Raw genomic sequence first — 19,435 nt, 5'->3', positions numbered from 1 at the left:
TAAACATGGGTGCACATATATCGCTGTGATATGATGTTTTTAATTCTTCTGGGAAAATACCCGGAAGAGGAATAGCTGGGTTAAGTGGGACTTCTAATCCTAGTTTTGTGAGGAATCTCCAAACGGATTTCCACGGTGATTTCACCAATCTACACTCCTGCCAACAGTGCAGTAGGGTTCCTTTTTCCCCACAGCCCTATCAGCATTTGTTGTTGGTTGATTTCTTGATGATAGCCATTCTTTCTGGGGTGAGATGGAATGTCAGTGTTGTTTTAATTTGCATTTCTCAAATGACTAATGATGTTGAACATTTTTTCATGTATTTATTCACCATTAGTATTTCTTCATCTGAGAAGTGTGTATTCATCTCAGATGCCCATTTTTGGATTGGGTTTTTAAATTTTGGTGGCCTGGTTTTTTTAATTCTTTATATGGTCTAGATGGAAGTCCTTTGGGGGGGGGCAGTTGGCTAAAATTTTTCCCAATTTGTGGGTTTCCTTTTTACTCTGTTGGTGATTTCTTTTGATGTGCAAAAACATTTCACTCAGATGAGATCCCAGTTGTTGATTCTTTAAAGTATTCCCCATGCAGTTTGGTTTTTCTTCATGAACTCTCTGCCTACCCCTATATCTTCAAAATTTTTACCTACTTTCTCTTCCAATAGATTTAGTGTTTCTGTTTTAATGTTTAGATTTTGATCCATTTTGACTTTAGTTTAGTGCATGGTGACAGACATGGGTCCAGTTTTAGTCTTCGGCATGTGGAAAGCCAGTTTTTCCAGCACCGTTTATTAAAGAGGCTATCTTTCTTCTAGTGAACATGTTTGGCCCCTTTGTCAAAGATAAGGTAGTTGAGTGTGTTTATAGCTGTGTTTGCATCTTCTAATCTATTCCATTGATCTTCAGGTCTGTTTGTTTTGTTTTGTGTTTTTTTGCCAGCACCATGCTGATTTTATCACAGTAGCTTTGTAGTATAATTTCAAGTCAGAAATTGTGATGCTTCCTGCCTTTCCTGTGTTTCCCAGGATTGCTTTTGCTATTCTAGGCCTCTTCTGGTTCCAGATGAATTTTAGGACTGTTTTCTCTAGATCTGTGAGATATACTAATGGTATTTTAATTGGGATTGCTCTGAATCTGTACAACAATTTTGGAAGTATGGCCATTTTCACAGTGTTGGTTCTTCCTATCCATGAGCAAGGAATAGCTTTCCGTTATCTGATATCCTCTTTGCTCTCTTTTTTCAGAGCACTGTAATTTTCACTATATAGATCTTTTACTTCTTTTGTTAGATTGATTCCTAAGTATTTCATCCTTTTAGATGCTATTGTGAAAGGTGTGGTTTCCCTAACTTCTCTCTCAGCCTGTTTGTTGTGCACAGGAATGCTGTTGATTTTTGAGTGCTGACTTTGTATCCAGCTGTGCTGCTGAATTTGGTTATTAAATCTATAAGCCTTTTGGTGGAGTTTTGGGGGTCTTCTATGTAGAGTATCGGGTCATCTGCAAATAATGATAATTTCCCTTTTTCCTTTCCTATAAAAATATGGAACACTTCACAAATTTGCAGGTCACCCTTGCACAGGGGCCGTGCTAATCTTCCCTGTATCATTCCAATTTTAGTATATGTGCTGCCGAAGAGAGCACTGTGTAGTTTTGTGTGGGAATGGTAGTCATATATTTTAATTTCCAGTTACCTCTTCAATATACTATATATAAAAATAAGAGGTAAGGGGCTAGGGATTTAGCTCAATGGCACAGCGCCTGCCTGGCAAGCACAGGTCGTGAGTTCGATTCCTGGTACCGGGAAAAATAAACAAACAAACAAATAAATAAATAAGAGGTAGATAGTATCTGTTAAAATACCTAATTTGTGTCATTTTCAAATTTCTTTAAAAGATCCAGCCACACGTCTCTATAATTAGTTGTGGTGCTTGTTTTTCTTCCCGTTTTGTTTTTGTTTTTGTTTTTGTTTTGTTTGTGTGTTTTTGAAATAGGATCTCACTGTGTACATAGTTCAGGTTGGTCTTGAGCTCACAGTGATCCTCCTGTCTCAGCCTCCCAAGTGCTGAGATTACAGATGTGTACCACCATGTTCCTGTTGTGTTTTTATACTAACAAAGATGTCTGTTCTATCCTCAGTCCACAATGCTTTGCTACCTAAGATTACTGGGTGGTTAGTAAAAAATTAAAATTAAAATAGAGTGATGAAATGTAATAAGTTCACTTGTGTATTTACCAGCTTACTGAGCAGAAAAGTATTGTTTTCTATACTATGGAGTATTATAAAATAAAAACATTACACATACAAAACTTACTACTTTCCTTTAAAAAGGGAAAACCAGCAAGCCTGACTTAAGCAGAAAATTCAAGTTGATCTACAACCATACTACCCTGAGAACACACCTGGTCTCCTCTGATCTCTGAAGCTAAGTAAGGGCAGGCCTGGTTAATACTTGGATGGGAGAGAATTCAAGTTGGACAGTTACGCAGATAACAGAAAAATGTGATCTGCAAAAAAAGCTGAGTTATAATGATATGCTTCGTATTAGTGAACCATCTTGTCACTTCCATAATACCCTCTGTTGGTCACTGTGTTTCCTGCTAAACTCAGGGTTTCTCATCCAAACATACTGTTTTGGATTTTTATATCTGTATTTGTGAGATCAGTTTGTGATACTGTGTATGTGGAGGGGGGGAGAGAGGGTGAGAGAGAAAGAGGGAGAGGGAGAGGGAGAGGGCATACACTCCAAAGTGCAACGGGGCATCAGAGTATGAGAACACACAAGCATTTGCACTTTGTTAAGTTTTTGTATCAGGATTAAGTCAGGGTGTTTTCCATATTTTTCTTTCTATAGCATTTTAAGTAGCATAAGAACTACCTAATTACCCAACCTTTGAAAATTTTGCCCAAAACATCACCTGTGCACAGTGACATTTAGGAAAATGTTTTTCTGATGACCTAAAAATGGCTTTTCCTAGTTATGGGTCAATTCTGATAAATTTTTCTTTAAGTCAAGTTCAGTAACATATCATACATTTCATAAACTTTGTAATGTATTGATGTGAAATTACAAATGTTCAGTTATGATTTCTAAAGTCAACATACTTTGATGAGGGTTTGTTTCTTTTCAGCCTTTTTTCAAAGAATCAGCTCTTTATCATCATGTGTGTTTCTTCTCTAATCCATCAATTCTTACTAAATTTTCATTTTGCTTATATTTCTTTTCTGTTTTCACTTGACAAATTTACTTATTTATTTAATAATAAATGTACTAGAGATTGTATTTTCTTCTAAATTTAGTTTTGATTGAATACCCTGCTGTGTAAAGTCTTTTTCTCATTAATTTCTTTATCTCTAACTATAACTATAATCTCTTTAATCTAGGAGTTATTTAAAGTAGTTTTCTTGTTTTTTAAAAAAATTTAATAAAAATTTAAAAATAAAAAATTTTAGCGATAAAATTGGTGTGTTAATGTGTTATGATACTCTAGTTTTATTGCACAATGGTTATAGAACATAGCTAGTGCATCTCCTTCTTGTAATTGGAAGAAGAGTGTTCCTTTGTGACCTAATGTATAATAGAGATGTGTAATTGTTTCAGAGACCGTGATAAGTGTACGTACAGTTCCATGTGAGTCTCTTAAGTTCGTTAGTTACTCAGCCTCTCTCTGCCTTCATTTGCTTTTTTGTCTGCTTGAACTGCCAGAGACTGAGTCACCACTAAGACTGTGAATCAGTCCATCTCTTTTGTACATGTGCAGGTTTTTTACTTTATGTGTTTCAGTACCGTGGTATTCAGTGAAGACTAATGGTATTTAAAACAAAAAGACTTTTATACTTTTTACCTTGGATTTTGTGTCATCTGATATTATTCCCATTCCTGCTTCTTTCTGAGATATCTTTGTCCTCCAATTCTCTTCCTCCCTCTTCTGCCCCCCCCACTTCCTGCCCACTTCCTTCTGTTCCTCCTCCTTCATTCCTTTTTCTTTTCCCCCCCTTGTGACAAGGTCTCACTTTGTTGCCCAGGCTGCTGTCTGATTCATAAGCCTAAGTGATCCTCCTGCTCCCAAGTAGCTGGAATCGCTGCTGTGAACCACTGTGCTCAGCCAGCCTTTTTTTTTTTTAATCTTTCCATGTCTTTTTGTTTTAGTTACCTCTTTTATATAGTTGATTTTTTTTTTTTCTGGAACCGGGAATTGAACTCACGACCTTGCGCTTGCCAGGCAGGTGCTGTGCTGCTGAGCTAAATCCCCAGTCCCCTAGTTGAATTTTCTTTAACCTAATCTGTGAGCTTTCCCATCCAGTTAAGGAGCTGTGTTCCACTCCCATCTCTTATCAGTACTTTTTTTCTTAAGTTTAATCATGTTACTTAAATGATTTCTATCATTCTAGCTCCTGTATTGATCAAGTTTTTATTCTGTTTTTACTAATGATTAGAAAGTTACACAGCCAGGGATGGTTGTGCATGCCCATAACACAGCACTCTGGAAGGCTGAGGCAGGAAGATTGCAAGTTTAAACCCAGCCTGGGCATGTTAGGGACATAGCAAGATCCTGTCTCAAAGCGGGGGAAAGGGCTAGGAATACAATTCAGATTGAAGGTCCTGGGTTCAGTCACCAGTACCAAAACTAAATAAGAAAGACTATATATTCTTTTTACTTTCAACAGTGATTCTGTTAGCAGTTTAAACTGATTTTTGTCAGTACCAAGAATAAAATGGATTTATTTATCTCCTGTGATAACTATTATTTCCTTCTTCTCCTCTTGCCATATCCTTCCTTCAAACACATGAAAGAACTTTTTTTTTAAAGGAAGTAAACCTGAATTTTATTTTCCTATGTAAATATCATTTGTTTTGCCAGGGTCCTTGACAGGTTTTCCCCTCCACTTTACAAACTTCAAATCCATCACATTCAGGGTCCAGTAACTCCTTTCTGTATAAACACTCAGATCTTTCTGACCACTTTCTTCTTTGTTGTTTTCTTGGGTTTTTTTGGTTTTTTTGTTTTTGTTTCGGTAGCGGGAATCAAACTCACGACCTTGCATTGCCAGGCAGGTGCTGTGCCGCTGAGCTAAATCCCCAGCCCCTCTGACCACTTTCTGTTACTGCTTCTGGGATGTATTTGTCGTGATTATCTTCAGAACTGTTTCTTTTCCTACTATTGGTCCATTCTGCACCTGTTTTGAGCTTTTTCCTACTGTGTCCACTCATCCTCCTCCTTGGTCTGCTGCAGAGGAAGACAGCTGCCCAATTCCCCACAGCGTCCACTGTGTTCAGGACTTGGTCCTTCCCACCGAGGAGAGCCTGGGAGACTTGAGATTGCCACAGTCAGAGGCTTGTGATCCTCAAGACCAAAGAAGAGGAGGCTTAGTGGATCATGGCATAGAGACTGCACAGACTAAGCCAAAAAATAAGGAGGCAGCAGGGTGGGGTGGGCAGACTTGAGCAGGAATTGCCCTTTTGCTTAGAGAAGCTTCTCTGTGCGGTGTGTGGCTGCCCAGAGAAGACTGAGGGGGCGACGACCCTTTCCTAACAGAGAGGTGTCCGCATGTGGCCTTGCGTCTGCACAGCACTCTGAAGTTTCTTAATCATATTTTCAGTCTTAAGTTTTCCTGTCATATTTCTTTATTTAGGGTTAAAACCTTTGAAGATGGAGGGATCTTTGTTTGCTTTCTTTTCTTTAGCAATCTGAGTTGCTACCATTTGATCTTCACTCCACCCTCCGAGGTAGACTAGGCACCTGCTCTTGCAGAAATACACAGGAGACAAACAGAGGACTTAACAAATTAAGTGGTTTGTTCGCAATCTGACTGCTGAACTGGGACGCACGAACACACAGGCCACTGCTCAGCCCGCTCCTCTTCCCACTCACCCTCCTGGAGACTGCCCAGGTGCTGTTTGTCCTGCCTTGGGACAATAGAGACTTACTCTCATTGTTTGTGAAGCAGAAAGTTCAGTTCTCCTCTCCCTCTTTTCTCCTGGGACATAACACACCCCCAGGCCTGAGCAGACATGTGAAGAATTAATCCCTGCCAACAGCAGATGAAGCCACCCCGACAGGGAAGGATAGGGCGAGGGAGGAAGAGAAACCCACACCCCAGCTGGGCTGCGGCTGAGCCATCTGGACAGGCATCCCCTGACCCTGAGGTGTCAGCACTCGTCCAGCTCCTCTCCCCAGACGCAGTGGCTGACACCCTGGGGTGTGCTGGCTCTTACCACTGCCATCCTTCTCTTTTTATTAGGTTTAATCAAGCTCTCCTGTGAAGTATTGCATAAATTCAATTCTAGATTTCACATATAAAATAATCAAATGAGAGTGAAGCATCATAGACATAAAATGTTTTTTAAAGTGAAAATGATATTTTTAATTTAATCACGTAAAAATTATCCAGCTACAATACATCTAAATGGCAGAGAAATTGCTGTATTGTATTACCAGTGGCCCCAAAAAGCCCATGATTTGCATGGGTTGGTAAATGGTTTGCAATTCCCTGAACTCTGTATTTTCCCTTTTCTCTCCATAAAGTACTGTTACGGCATTCTTTGAAACCCCGAATTCAGCCTAAGAATTCCTCCAATGAAGATCTACTCCTAGGAATACTTACCAATACAGCTTATTTCATTTAACAGGCTATTTTTTAAAAGAACATGGATCTGTGTCAGTCTACCACCTGATCTCTGGCTTCCAGACCCACAAGCCAGCTAACCTCCTTGAGCCTCGTTTTCCTTCTCTGTACAGTGTGGGCATGGAAGTAAATGGCCTTCCTGCTGTCACTGTAGTATTCTCTGGTGGTTTGATATTTATCTCTTTTACTATCCAGTAAACATGAGTCCCCCAAGAATAGGACTTGCATTTGCAGTACGTTTGCTAGGCCCATCCCCACCCCAGGTGCTGGCACTGTGCACAAGGTACCGCCTTGTCCGAACTGATTGCCTGCCTCATTGACGCCACTGGTGCCAGCCTGGAAGCAACTCATTAGTGTTTTCTGCAATAGAACAAACACAAGATGAAAATTCACTCCATCTTCTATTTTATTGACTAGAATAGGCCAGGTGTGGTGGTGCACACCTGTAATCCCAGCACTCGGGAGGCTGAGGCAGGAGAACAGTTGTGAGTTCGAGACCAGCTTGGGCTACAAAGCGAGCTCAAGGCCTCAAGACCCTGTCTCAAAAAGACAGAAAAAGAAAAAAGAAATGTGTGACTAGAGTAGAATGTTTTCTAATCAAAATCAGAGAGCCATACATTTTTTAGTTTATATGTAATAAATAAAATTTATTTTATGCACAATGTCTATGAGTCTTACCCCATCCCCAGATTCATGAATTCTTGCCACAATCAGGACAGTTTCATCACCCTAAAAAATTCCTCTGTGTCAGACTACTCTAACCCCATACCCTGACAACTACTAATCTAATGTCCAGCCTTATAATTTTGTTTTCTGGAGTGAAATCTACAGTATGTAACCTTTTGAGATGGGCAGCTTTCGCTCAACATAATGCCTTTGAGATTTATAATGTTTTCCCACATCAATAATTTGTATCATTAGTTTGCTACTTCCATTGCTAAGTAACATTTCATTGTATAGATGTAACACAGCTTATTCGTCCATTTACCTATTGATGAATATTCCGGTGCTTCCAGTTAGGGCCATTTATAAACAACTACTATAAGCCGTATTTACGTTTTTGTGTGAGCGTAAGTTTTTATTTCCCTAGGATAAACACCTGAGAGTGAAGTTGCCGGGTCATCTGGTAATTTTAACTTTTTGGGTTAGCCACCAAAACATTTCCACGTGGCTGTCATTTTGTGTCCCACCAGTATTGTATGTGAGTTCCAGTTGCTCTGCATTCTCACCAACATTTGGTATTGTTATTTTGTTGTGGTGGTCTGTTTAGTGTTAGTCATGCTGGGTTTTTAATGGTGTCTTATTATAGTTTTAATTTGCATTTCCTGAATGGCTAGCAATGTTTCATTGCTCTTTTGATGAAATTTAGTTTATCAGTTTTTTTCTATGGATTGTGTTTTGATGGAATTTCTAAGAAATCTTTGCTTACTCCAAGGTTACAAGATTTTCTCCTATGTTTTCTTTGAAAAATATTATAGGTTTACATTTTATATTTAGATACGTGGTCCTTTTTCAGTTTTTAAGGGGTATGAATTAGGGAGCTATTTTTTTCTGTTAGAATATGGACGTCCAAGTGTCCCAAGTCGTCCAAATGTCCGCAGTACCGTTTCTCACTGAATTGCCTTTTCATCTTTGTAAACAGTTCATTGGTCGTATTTGTGTGCGTCCACTTCTCATCTGTTTTTATTCCTTTTCCAGTTACATTTTCTTGATTTCTCTAGCTTTATTATCTGCTATGTGAGTCCTCTATCCTTATCCTTCTTTTTCAGAATTGTGGTGACTATTCTAGTTCCTTTACCTTTCCATCCACAATTTAGAGTGAACCTGTGGATGGCTACCAAAAACTCTGCTGGGTATTGATCTGTATTTGAAGAAAGCATACACCTTAACAATATTGAGTTTTCTAATTTGTGAGCATATCTCTCTCAATTTTCTTGGGGTTTTTTTATTCTTTTATTAGCATTTTAATTTGACTTGAACATTTTATAATTTTTAATATATAAGTCCTATACATATTTTGTTAGATCTAAGTATTTATATCAAAGTATTTTTGTTTTTGAAATTGTTACAGTTTTATATTGTAAATTTATATTTCCACTTGTTCTGGGCAAGCATATGGAAATATTTTTGTATATTACCCTTATGTCCTCTGACTTTACTAAACTCACTCTGGGAGTTATTTTGTAAGTTCCTTGGGATTTTTTATGAGATGATTAGACATTGGCTTCTTTGCGATCTGTGTTCTTTTATATTTCTTCAACCAGCCTCACTGCACTGACAGGAGCTTCAGTATGATGCTGTGTAGTAGAAATGACGGAGAAAATCCTTGCATTGTTACTGGTCTTAGGAGAAAACCACTAAGTATCATATTATTTTGGTAGATGTCACCTATCAGGTTAAGTTTTCTAATTCTAGTTTGCTAAGAAATTTTTATCATAGCTACGTGATGAATTTACATACATTGATGGCCATGTGGCTTTTTTCTTTCTTTCTGTCTTTCTTTCTTTCTTTCTTTTTTTTTTTTTTTTTTGAGACAGGGTCTAACTATGCAGCTCAGGCTGGCCTCAAATTCACAGTGATCCTCCTGCCTCACCCTCCCAGTAAGCCCAGTGCTAAAATTATAGGCATGTGGCACCATGTCTAGCTGTCATGTGGCCTTTCTTTTCATCTATTGTTTCACTCTGTTGTTACATTGATTTTTGAACTTTAGATTAGCCTTATATTTATACTCCTTAGTAAACTTCACTCCGTCATAGTGCATCGTTTCTATATGTTGTTGGATTTGATTTGGTAACATTTCATTGGTCATTTCTATATCCAAGTAAAATTATTACGTGAAAGATGTAGCTTTGTAATTTTCTTGTGCTGTCTGTATCTATTTTTTTTTATTTTAAAAGTAAAAGAATGAAAACCTATTAACAAACAGACAACCACTTACAAAGTAGCACAAGAACAGTACAAGCAACACTGAACTACATACAAGGTGGCAGGGAGTTAACAATGGTTGTTGTATTACATATTGATAACTTCAAAGTGGTTACCCAAGAAAACAAATACAGACATGCAAGATTGATCAAATAATCATTAACTGTTCCTTTCAATAAAGCAATATAAGTCAGTAGTATAACTGTGTTAGCTATCCTGAATGTACATATATACAGAATTTTCTTCTTTCTTTTCTCTTTTCCCTCATCCCAGTTGCTCTTTACTTTTGAGCAGTTTCCTTTCTTTTCACAATGTTTATCATACCTCTTACTCTTTATTCACTCTTTCAGGTTCTTACAGTAGTGAGAATATGCTGCTTACACATGCAGGTCTGATTTATTTCAATTATGAGTATGGTCTCTAGTTGTGACTATTTACCTATAAAAGCCTTGAGTTTATCTTTCTTTATAGCGGATAATATTCCATTCTGGTATCAGGATAATGATGGCTCTTAACATGTCTATGAAATATTTCCTTATCTTCTGTTTTCTAAAAGAGATATGGAGAATTGGTGATACTTCTTCTTTAAATGTTTGGTAGAATTCACTAATTAAATAATCCAAACCTGGAGTTTTCCTTTTCCAAAGGTTTTTAACTATAAATTTAATTTCTTCGACAGAACAGAACTGTTCAGGCTACCTGTTCTTGGGTGAGTTATGGTAGTTTGAACTTTCAAGGCATTATTTCATTTGGAAGTTGTTAAAGAAGTTGTTGTATGTAAAGTTGTTTAAAATAGTCCCTTATTACCTATTTAATATCCGTGTGGTCAGTAGTGATAGCCCCTCTTCTGCTCCTAATACTGGTAATGACATTTTATGTTTTTTTCTTTTGGGGATAGAGGTTTATCAATCTTTTTAGTCTTTTGATTTTTTTTGTTGTTATTTTTTGTCTTTTTGAGACAGGGTCTCACTATGCAGTTCAGGCTGGCCTTGAGCTCACTTTGTAGCCCAGGCTGGTCTCGGACTCGCAATGATCCTCCTGCCTCAGCTTCCGGAGTGCTGGGATTATTGGCGTACGCCACCACACCCGGCCTAGTCTTTTGAAAGAGCCATCTTTTTGTTTTATTGATTTTCTCTATTGTTTTCTGTTTCAAATTGCATTAGTTTTGTTCTTTATTTCATTCGACCCTCTTAATCTATGAAATTTGATAGATTAAATTCATCAGCATTATTGAGCAAAATCATTATAAAATGTATTTTTAAACTCATCCTCTCAAGAATCATCATAATAGTTTTCCATATGTTGTCTCTTTGCAGTTGACTGGTCTGAGCGTCTCCAATGGAAAGGACCAACTTGTCGTGTTCCATACGAAAGATAACAAAGACCTCATTGTCTGCCTCTTCAGCAAGCAGCCCACCCATGAGAGTCGAATTGGAGAACTTGTTGGAGTCCTGGTGAATCATTTCAAGAGGTGAGTTTTGTAGCTAAGACAAGTTTTAAATATTCAAAATCTTTCGTCATAATTATCACTGAATTGTTCTGTGCCAGTTTTAATATAGTAAATTATTTTCCTCCATAAGGACTGCTTAAATCAGCGATGGCGAACCTTTTAGAGCTTTCAGTGATACAAACATCCCACTGTGGCACGTGTACCATGGGTTCACCACCACTGACTTGAATCATTTACTTCATAGGAGGTGAAATTAGCACCCAGGCTGATTTTCAAGATTAGGGATGATCTTCTGTTTTTCTAGACTGTTGCTGAACCAACAATGAGAGATTTCCCTAATGATTATTTCTTCACTGCCAATCCAAATGTAATCAAATCTTAACAATAGAAAAAATTACTTTGGATTCTTATTGTCACAGCTTTGCATTTACCCCAAATAATCTGTGTGTCTACTATAACTATAAACAAATTAGAATTAGAAGGCAGATCTAAGGGGCTGGGAATTTAGCTCAGCGGCAAAAGCGCCTGCCTGTCAAGCGCAAGGTCGTGAGTTCGGTTCCCGGTACCGGAGAAAAACCAAAAAAAAAAAAAAAAAAAGGCAGATCTAAGATAGCAGGTGGCTTTACGAAGACTAAAGAAATCCCAAGGAGAGGCAATACCTGCTCCGAAACACGGAGTCACGAGGGGATCTGCTGTATTCTGAGGCTGCGTGGTAAGCCTGGGTGACATCTAGGGAGTGTGTGTATGCGCTGAACAGTGATGTGAGAAATAGACAGAGAGCAGATCCTGAGGGTGGCGGGACCGGTAAATGGGTGATTTCAAGCAGAGGAGTGATTCGGGCTGATTATTTATTGAAGTTGTTTTAGAGATGGAGTTTTTCCTCCCATAAGGGGCAGACATGACTCACCAGAGTTCAGTGTTCTTCTCTCTGTGGCACACCACCTTCGCCTCTCCCACCCCACCTTCATGCCGGGAGTGTTTTGTTTTGTTGATGAATATGTAACTGTAAAGGTGAGCTGCACTGACTAGTTATTTCATGTTATTAAACATTGTATTCTAGATTAAAATGGATTTTTAAATATTTTATATAATTATTTTTAATGCTACAAATAATGCTTAGTGGTCATCTGTTAGAAAAAAATTAGAATCCAAGAAAGTACCAAAAAATAATAATAAACATGCAGACCTTTGGAAAACATTCTTTTGAGAAGAAAACCAAAAGATCGGGAGGTAGAGGGTAAGGTGTGTTGTATACTTGAACCAACTTCCCATGATGAATGTAATCATTATGTACTGCAAATATGTACAGGTACTAATAAAATCCCTTCTTTTTACAAATAATTATAAAGCTACCAGAAAAATTAAGGAGTTTAAACTGGAAGGCAGAGACATGGAGGCATTTCTACAACAATGTTTATAATTCACCTAAATAGGTTTATTTCCCTGCTAACAGTTATAGCAGTGTATAGATAATTGAAGGAATTTTAGTTTGTTAGCTTTGATTTGGATGCTTGTATAATGAATGCAGTAATTTTTTCCTGGAGAATTAAAGTATTTTGTCTCAGTCTGGGTCCTTGTTCAGTAAATTCCAGCCTTGGTAAATGTCTTCTACAAGTGACAGAAATAGAATCCATTAGTTGCTCTCTTTCTGTAGTACATGTATTCTGAGACACGTTTCCAGGTGAATGCCTTCTACCTGTAATATATGGAAAAAGTTTTAATTTCTTTAAAATTCATAACTAGGAATTCCTAGTTATCTATTCCTAGGAAGGAAAAGAAGATGGTGAATTTTTTTTCTGTTTATTCTTCCTGTTTTTATCTTGCTAATTAAGAGATCATGTAGTAATGAGATATAAAAATCTCTCATCCCTGAAAAAATTCAAGCTTAAAATTTTGACTTTTTAAAGTTATAAACAGTGGCCGGGCATGGTGGCACACACCTGTAATCCCAGCCCTCGGGAGGCTGAGGCAGGAGGATCCTTACGAGTGCAAAACCAGCCTGGGCTACAAAGTGAGCTCAAGGCCAGCCTGAACTGCATAGTGAGACCCTGTCTCAGAAAAGACAAAAAAATTATAAACAGCAGCCTGTTACTGACTTTGTAAGGAAAAGTTAATTTTCCTTTTTTCCTACTTATTTTCCTTTATCATTAAGCCTCGTATCGTTGTGACTTTGAAATTCACATTGTGTTTTACAAGCATAATGCCATGGCACATAATCTTATTTGTCCCTGGATTAATTATGGAAATCCAAAAGTGACAAGGGTTTAACTCCAGACCAATTCTTTATCCTCTACAACACTTCCCCAGAGTGCATTCTGAGAAGTTCTCTAGTAAAAAGTTGGAAGGACAAGGCTCAAAATTATAAAACATGGCATAGATAGAGGTAAGTAGGAGTCACTGAACATGGGCAAAATTCAGCACAGTTCTAGAGAGAAGAAGGGTAAGTCAAATTTTGAATAAAAGAGTATCTGATTTTATTAGTCTAGCATAGAACTATACCCAAACAAGTAAGGATAGCACAAGGACAAAAAATATAGTGCAAAAAATATAGTCCTACTTTAGTACCAAAAATGTTTTTAAATCCTAAATAAAATGCCCACAAATGGAATCCAAGAGTGTTTTAAGAAAATAATACATCATGACAAACGAGGCCACCCCCTAAGAATATAAAAATGGTGGGATCCACTAGAAAGCACTATTAATGTGTTCACTAGATTAAAGAAGAAAATAATTTCATATTTCCAATAGAAGACAAAATAGTTTTTGATGAAAAGCAGCACTCACTGCTAATGAATAAACTTACAAACAAAATGAATAAGTACAGAAGTGGGAGCAAGAAGCAGCTTTGCAGCTGCCGGTCAGAATTGTTGAGCAGCAGTTGTTACATGGCTGCCACCTCACGGAGCTGTGGCCCAAGGAAATTTCTCTTCAGTCATGCTGACCGCGTTGAAGGGGAAGGGTATATGCAAGCTGAGGGAAGAGGTGGGCTGGTGGAGATGACGTGGTGATGCAGAGAAAGTATGATGTCAGGCCGCGACTTAAGTTGAAACTGGAAGACAACTCTAACTGCATACCCTAGTCTCTTCGAGAGCTACCTCAGCAAATGGCTTTCCCCACTCAGAGCAAGTAATAACCTGGAAGGAAACAGCAAGAAAACTATGCATAGGTGGTGCAAAAATAAGAAGTAAGGAAAACAGGCAAAGACAGATGAGAAAAAAAGGAAAATAGGAACAAATTCTACATAAAAAGGCGGGGGGAAGGACAGGCCCAAGGTAGAGCTAGACTAGCTGTATCCTGTTGCCTTAATCAACAGCAAAAAATAGACAAAACACATGACACAGTCATTTTCAAGGCCCTGGCCACAAGGCAACAAAGGACAGTGGTCTCTGAGGGGTGAAAAACACACAAGTGAGCCCTACAGTCACCCCCCCACCGTGTCCTCCTGTGTGGGGGCTGCTAACCCAAGGCCCACACAGGGAACCGCAGCTGAACACAGTGGACGCCCAGCCAGGGAGGCTGAGAGCAGAGTCTGGGGAGACCAAGGTAGAGGAGAGATGTGCAGAAAGAGAACTCCAGAGATGTGCACAAGGTCCCCTTAAAGAGAGGAGAGAAAACTACCCCCGCGTGGGGAAAGAACTAGCTGAGAGACCAGGGGCAAGAGCATTTGGTGCTCACACTCAGCCAGAACAGGGTGTCTCCTACCCAGGCAGCCTGGAGTGCGCATAGTTCACGGGACACTTCGGTGAGGGTTCAGGAGAGCTTTGCGGGAGGAGGGTGACCCTCAAATAAAGGCTACTGTAGTAAATACTACCTAATAAGTCTTCAAAGCAAGACCCAGAAGATCACACTGCTTGCAGATAATATATGTTCTGGAGCAAAGCACATCAATATTTATAGGAATACAAAATTTTCCACACCCAACAAGCTAGAATTCACAATGTCTAACATCCAGTCCAAGATTACCAGGCATGCAAACAGGCAGAAATAATCCAATCTGAGAGAGGAAAGTCACCCAACTAATACTAACCAGAACTGACGAAGGTGTTAAAATTAACAGACACAGACATTAAAAGCGATTACAGCTAAATTATAGGTGTTTATAAATTGATTACAGACATGGAAGATTTTCTTTAAAAAAATCCAAATCAAACTTCTAGATGAAAAATACAGTAATGTTTGAAATATTTCATGATTCAAAACAAAAATTAAAAAAAAAAAAAACAAAGTCTAGCCTGGCATGGTGGCGCATGCCTGTAATCCCAGCACTCACGAGGCTGATGCAGGAGGACCTCGTTCGAGTTTGAGGCCAGCCTGGGCTCCCTAGTGAGCTCAAAGCCAGCCTATGTAGCGAGACCCTATCTCAAAGGAAACACAAAAAAGACAAAGCTTTTTGCTTTTCACTTTTATCGAATTTCTTCTCATCACCATCTTCCCTCATGAACTGGAGCCAGACCTTTCCTAGCATTTCCTTCCGTATGAATCCTGAAGCTGAATACAGGTCAGTGTAAATTAGCCTCTTTGTCCAACTCCTGCAGTCTTTACTCACTCTGTGCCTGTTATTCCCGCCTCCAAGCACCCACATACACACCTGTCATGTCCTGTAAAACATCTGAAAAGCGTCTTTCTTTTCTCACCGGTGCTGGGGAATGAACCCTGGGCTTATCCATGCTAAGTACATGCTGTACCTTCAGGGCTATGCTTCTAGCCCTGAAGAGTCCTTAAATAAAGTATATCCCAGATGGTGAGATCATGAATAGTTAAGGCTAGGGACCAGAGCTCAGTGGTAGAGTGCTTGCCAAGCATGTGCAAGGCCCCAGGCTCCATCCCCAGCACCATCTAAAAATGTTTAAAAAGGAGGGTTAAAGGTACAGCTCAGTGACAGAGCACTTGCCCAGCATGTGTGAATTCTGGGTTCAACACCCAGCACCACACACAAAATCATCAATAAATAAAATAAAATCTAATGACCAGTGTGGCTTAAACACAGACCAATTAGAAGAGATCCAAAACTACCTGCTACAGCTATACAAGCAAATCCAGACTATGTTCTACAGTTCAGAAATTCTACCCACAGGAGTGGTAAGGACCCAAAGTCAAATGCACTTCAGTGAGCTAATAAAGTTGAACAGGTTTGTCTACTGCAGTACTTCTCCTTGCCTTTGCTCACTGTAAATGCAGACAGTACCAGAACAAGAGAGAAGATTCTATGTTGATAGAAAATCAGTTCCAAAGTATATTTAGGAGAGTAGAAAGGCAAGGTACAGAACAGTCTGTGTATCAATATTACCATTTGTGTAAAAAAGATTATATATATATATATATAGAGAGAGAGAGAGAGAGAGAGAGATCTGTATTATAGTAATCTATATTCTCTATATATCTCTTATTGCAATATTTTTGCACAAATAATAGTATGCTACATACACCATTCTAAACCTTGCCTTTTCCCTCTACTTAATATACAGAGATTCACTATTACAGACAAGCACCTACCTGTAATTATGGGTATTACAGACTGTATCTGAAAAACATATGAAAGCAGTGGGCAACCGTGTTTGTCTCTGGAGAGGGACTGGAACACTAGTATTTGAAGCAAGAGGTAGTAGGAGGATTATTTTTCACTGTAAACATCTTATAATGAATACACGTGTTACGTCCTTTTTTTTTTTTTTTTGGAGACAGGGTCTCCCTATGCAGTTCAGGCTGGCCTTGAGCTCACTTTGTAGCCCAGGCTGGTCTCAAACTCACAACAATCCTCCTGCCTCAGCCTCCCAAGTGCTGGGATTAACAGGCATGCACCACTGCACCCGGCTAAGTTTTTCACCGTAATAAAATAAATGGCAGCTACTTTTCAGCATATTAGAGATGGCTGTGGATTCATTATTGTTTTTCTTTCTCGTTTGGGAAAGTAGAGTAAGACAAAAGATACTTTCTATCTCCTGGCATTTCAACATCATGAAATAATCCCAAAGACAGCCTCTTGGGGTGTCACCATTCTGTATGGTCCTGTGTGCTCACAGAGCTACAAAGCAAGGTTTCTTTTCCTGTGTGGCAGTGGGTTGGTTATGAAGATGGCAAACCAGACTCTGGGTTTGCGTTCCCTCCTCAGCAGCAGCTACCTGCTGGTAGTGAGCTTTTCTGCCCACTAGTAAACAGATGGTCTCACGTCGGCTGCCCTGACTGTGGAGTCACCAGCAACCCTGCATATTAAGCTGTCAAAGGACCCATCTGCCCCAAGCAGCTGGCCAGGCACTTGCCTGTCTGAATGTCGGAAACCTCAGTATAAGCCCAATCTCAGGTCTTGAAATTTCTTATTTTTCCTGTTCTATTTCTGTGGATGAAAGCCAGGAGTCAGTGCCATCTGTTTCTTGTTTCTCATCAGCAGTAGCCTTATTATCTGCTTAATTAAAGGAGCACTGTTACTGAATCTGACGGAACGTTTGACCCGCTTCTGTGTTGTGGTTTGCTCAAGTTCTTCATTCTCCCTGCGAGCCGTGGGCACGCGTACACCCGGACGCGGCTGCTGCGGGGCCACTGTGCAGTACTGTTGCTGGCAGGGAAGTAGAGGCGAGGGGCCGGGAGGGATGAGGGCGACTGAGGAGAGGGGGAGGGAGCAGAGTGAGCCTCCTCCCTCAGGTCTCAGCTGCTGGCCCCGTCCACCCAGCTGCTGCAGCCACCTTAACGCTGCAACCAATGTGTCTTTCCACTCCTCCGTATACACTTTCATGGCTCTTGATCTGTGCTCCCAAATTATTTCCCCCAAGCCCGGCTACTCATCATAGTAACTTACATTCCAACTAAAAATGTATAAAAAACATAAACAGTTGAAAATAATGTAGATTATCACCCACAGAGGATTGGCTGGTTAAATTTCGGTCCATCACAATGGAGTATTTGGTTGATTTAAAATTATAACTGTTACCCAGGTGTGGTGGCATATACCTGTAATCCCAGCATTCTGGGAGGCTGAAGCAGGAGCACTGCAAGTTTGAGCCCAGTCTGGGCAACTTGGTGAGACCTTGTCTCAAAAAAGAGAGGGAGGTGACCACAGTTCAAAGACCCTAGGTTCACTCCCCAGTGCCACAGAACAGTGATGATAATAGTAACAATAGTAATATTTTTAAATAAAATTAGAATCGAAGGCATTTAATATATTATGGCAGAAGAGTGGCCACAGCTCTCTCTCCTCTGCCTTCTGATAGCGATAGACATGAAAACATAGGAAGAGGTGCTAACTTGCCAGAGCTGGAAACTTTGCTCAGCCACAGAGCTCCTGGCAGGGTGTCCTCACTGTCACCCCGCATCCCTTCCCTGAATGTCCTGTAGAGAACAGCTCTTCGCCCTCCCCGCCAGCCCTCTCCCCGCCCACTTCACTTCTCCCCAGGGCTCACCTCTCCATCTGAGATGCCACACTTTTTACTTGCATGTTTCTTGCTTGTATTGCAACTGAAGTATGCATTACATGTAAGCTGTAAGGTCCTGTTCCCTGTCCTTTTCCCGGCGTTCAAAGCAGTGCCTGCCGTGGCAGATTCTCTGTAAATCCCAGCCGAGTATTGATTGTGGAGTAGGTGATCGCTGGCAATCAGCCCTCCCTCACTGACACTGTACACTTCGGCTGTGAGAAGATACTAATTCTATCCTCTCTCTTCCTGGAAGAAAGGAAGAACCCTTTTCTAGCGTCCTCCTTTCATGAATACCCCTTCTCTTGTACTGATTCCAGGATTACAGCTCTAAGCGGTGTAATGCATCTGGGGATGGAGTGATTAGGTATTTCAGGATTGTAAGTCGGCAGCTAAAAGGGCTGTGGCTGAAAGAGCTATAGTGTGTTATATGCTGAGGGTTGCAGCTTTTCGTTCACTTTGCTTTCACAACTAAACAACTAGAAATAATTTCAGACTCCTTGTCAGTGAGCTGACGAGGAAGCAGGATGCAGGGATTCCTGCTCAGATCAGCAGTTTCTTAATAAGTGAAAGACTTTGAAGCCACAACTACAGGCTGTGCGCATAGGCCAGCTCCCTGGCTTCAGAGCTGAGAAAGGGATTCTAACTACAAACAGGTAGACGGAAGGAGGAACCCAGGAGACTCCATATGCCTCTTTTGTGTGAGAACCCAAGGACTGAGACAAGATCTCCTTAGTTATAGGGTCTATCAGGAAAGATATTAACAGTACAATAGAGGTAAAAATAAGACTTGAAAGAAAAAAGAAAGGCCTGTTTCTGTAACAGAATGTTCATATAGAGAGAGACTGTCTGCTTTAAGAAAGCAGAGTTGCTGTATAAACAAACCAAAGATATGACAGAGGTGAAGAGAGTGCTCACTAAGAAAGGCATAAAAATGTTCAGTTATATGAATTAAATAAGAAAAGATACTGGGGCCGGGGATATAGCTTAGTGGCACAGTGCCTGCCTGGCAAGCACAAGGTCCTGAGTTCAATTC

The 19,435-nt window shown here is 39.8% G+C and overlaps 1 protein-coding gene across 1 annotated transcript in view; it reads left to right on the top strand.

Moving 5' to 3' along the window:
• Myo1d (myosin ID) overlaps positions 1-19,435 on the top strand; it is a gene marked incomplete at its 5' end in the record, with an annotated part of 338,988 nt that overhangs the window by 236,518 nt on the left and 83,035 nt on the right. The window contains 1 exon segment of the mRNA XM_005402828.2: positions 10,866-11,020. Coding sequence (XP_005402885.1) covers positions 10,866-11,020 — 155 coding nt within the window.

This window comes from Chinchilla lanigera, unplaced genomic scaffold (assembly GCF_000276665.1).
Source record: "Chinchilla lanigera isolate Chin_1 unplaced genomic scaffold, ChiLan1.0 scaffold00080, whole genome shotgun sequence".
Taxonomy (NCBI): domain Eukaryota; kingdom Metazoa; phylum Chordata; class Mammalia; order Rodentia; family Chinchillidae; genus Chinchilla; species Chinchilla lanigera.
Note: the sequence above shows the minus strand (reverse complement) of the source record. Positions and strands in the feature narration are given on the sequence as shown.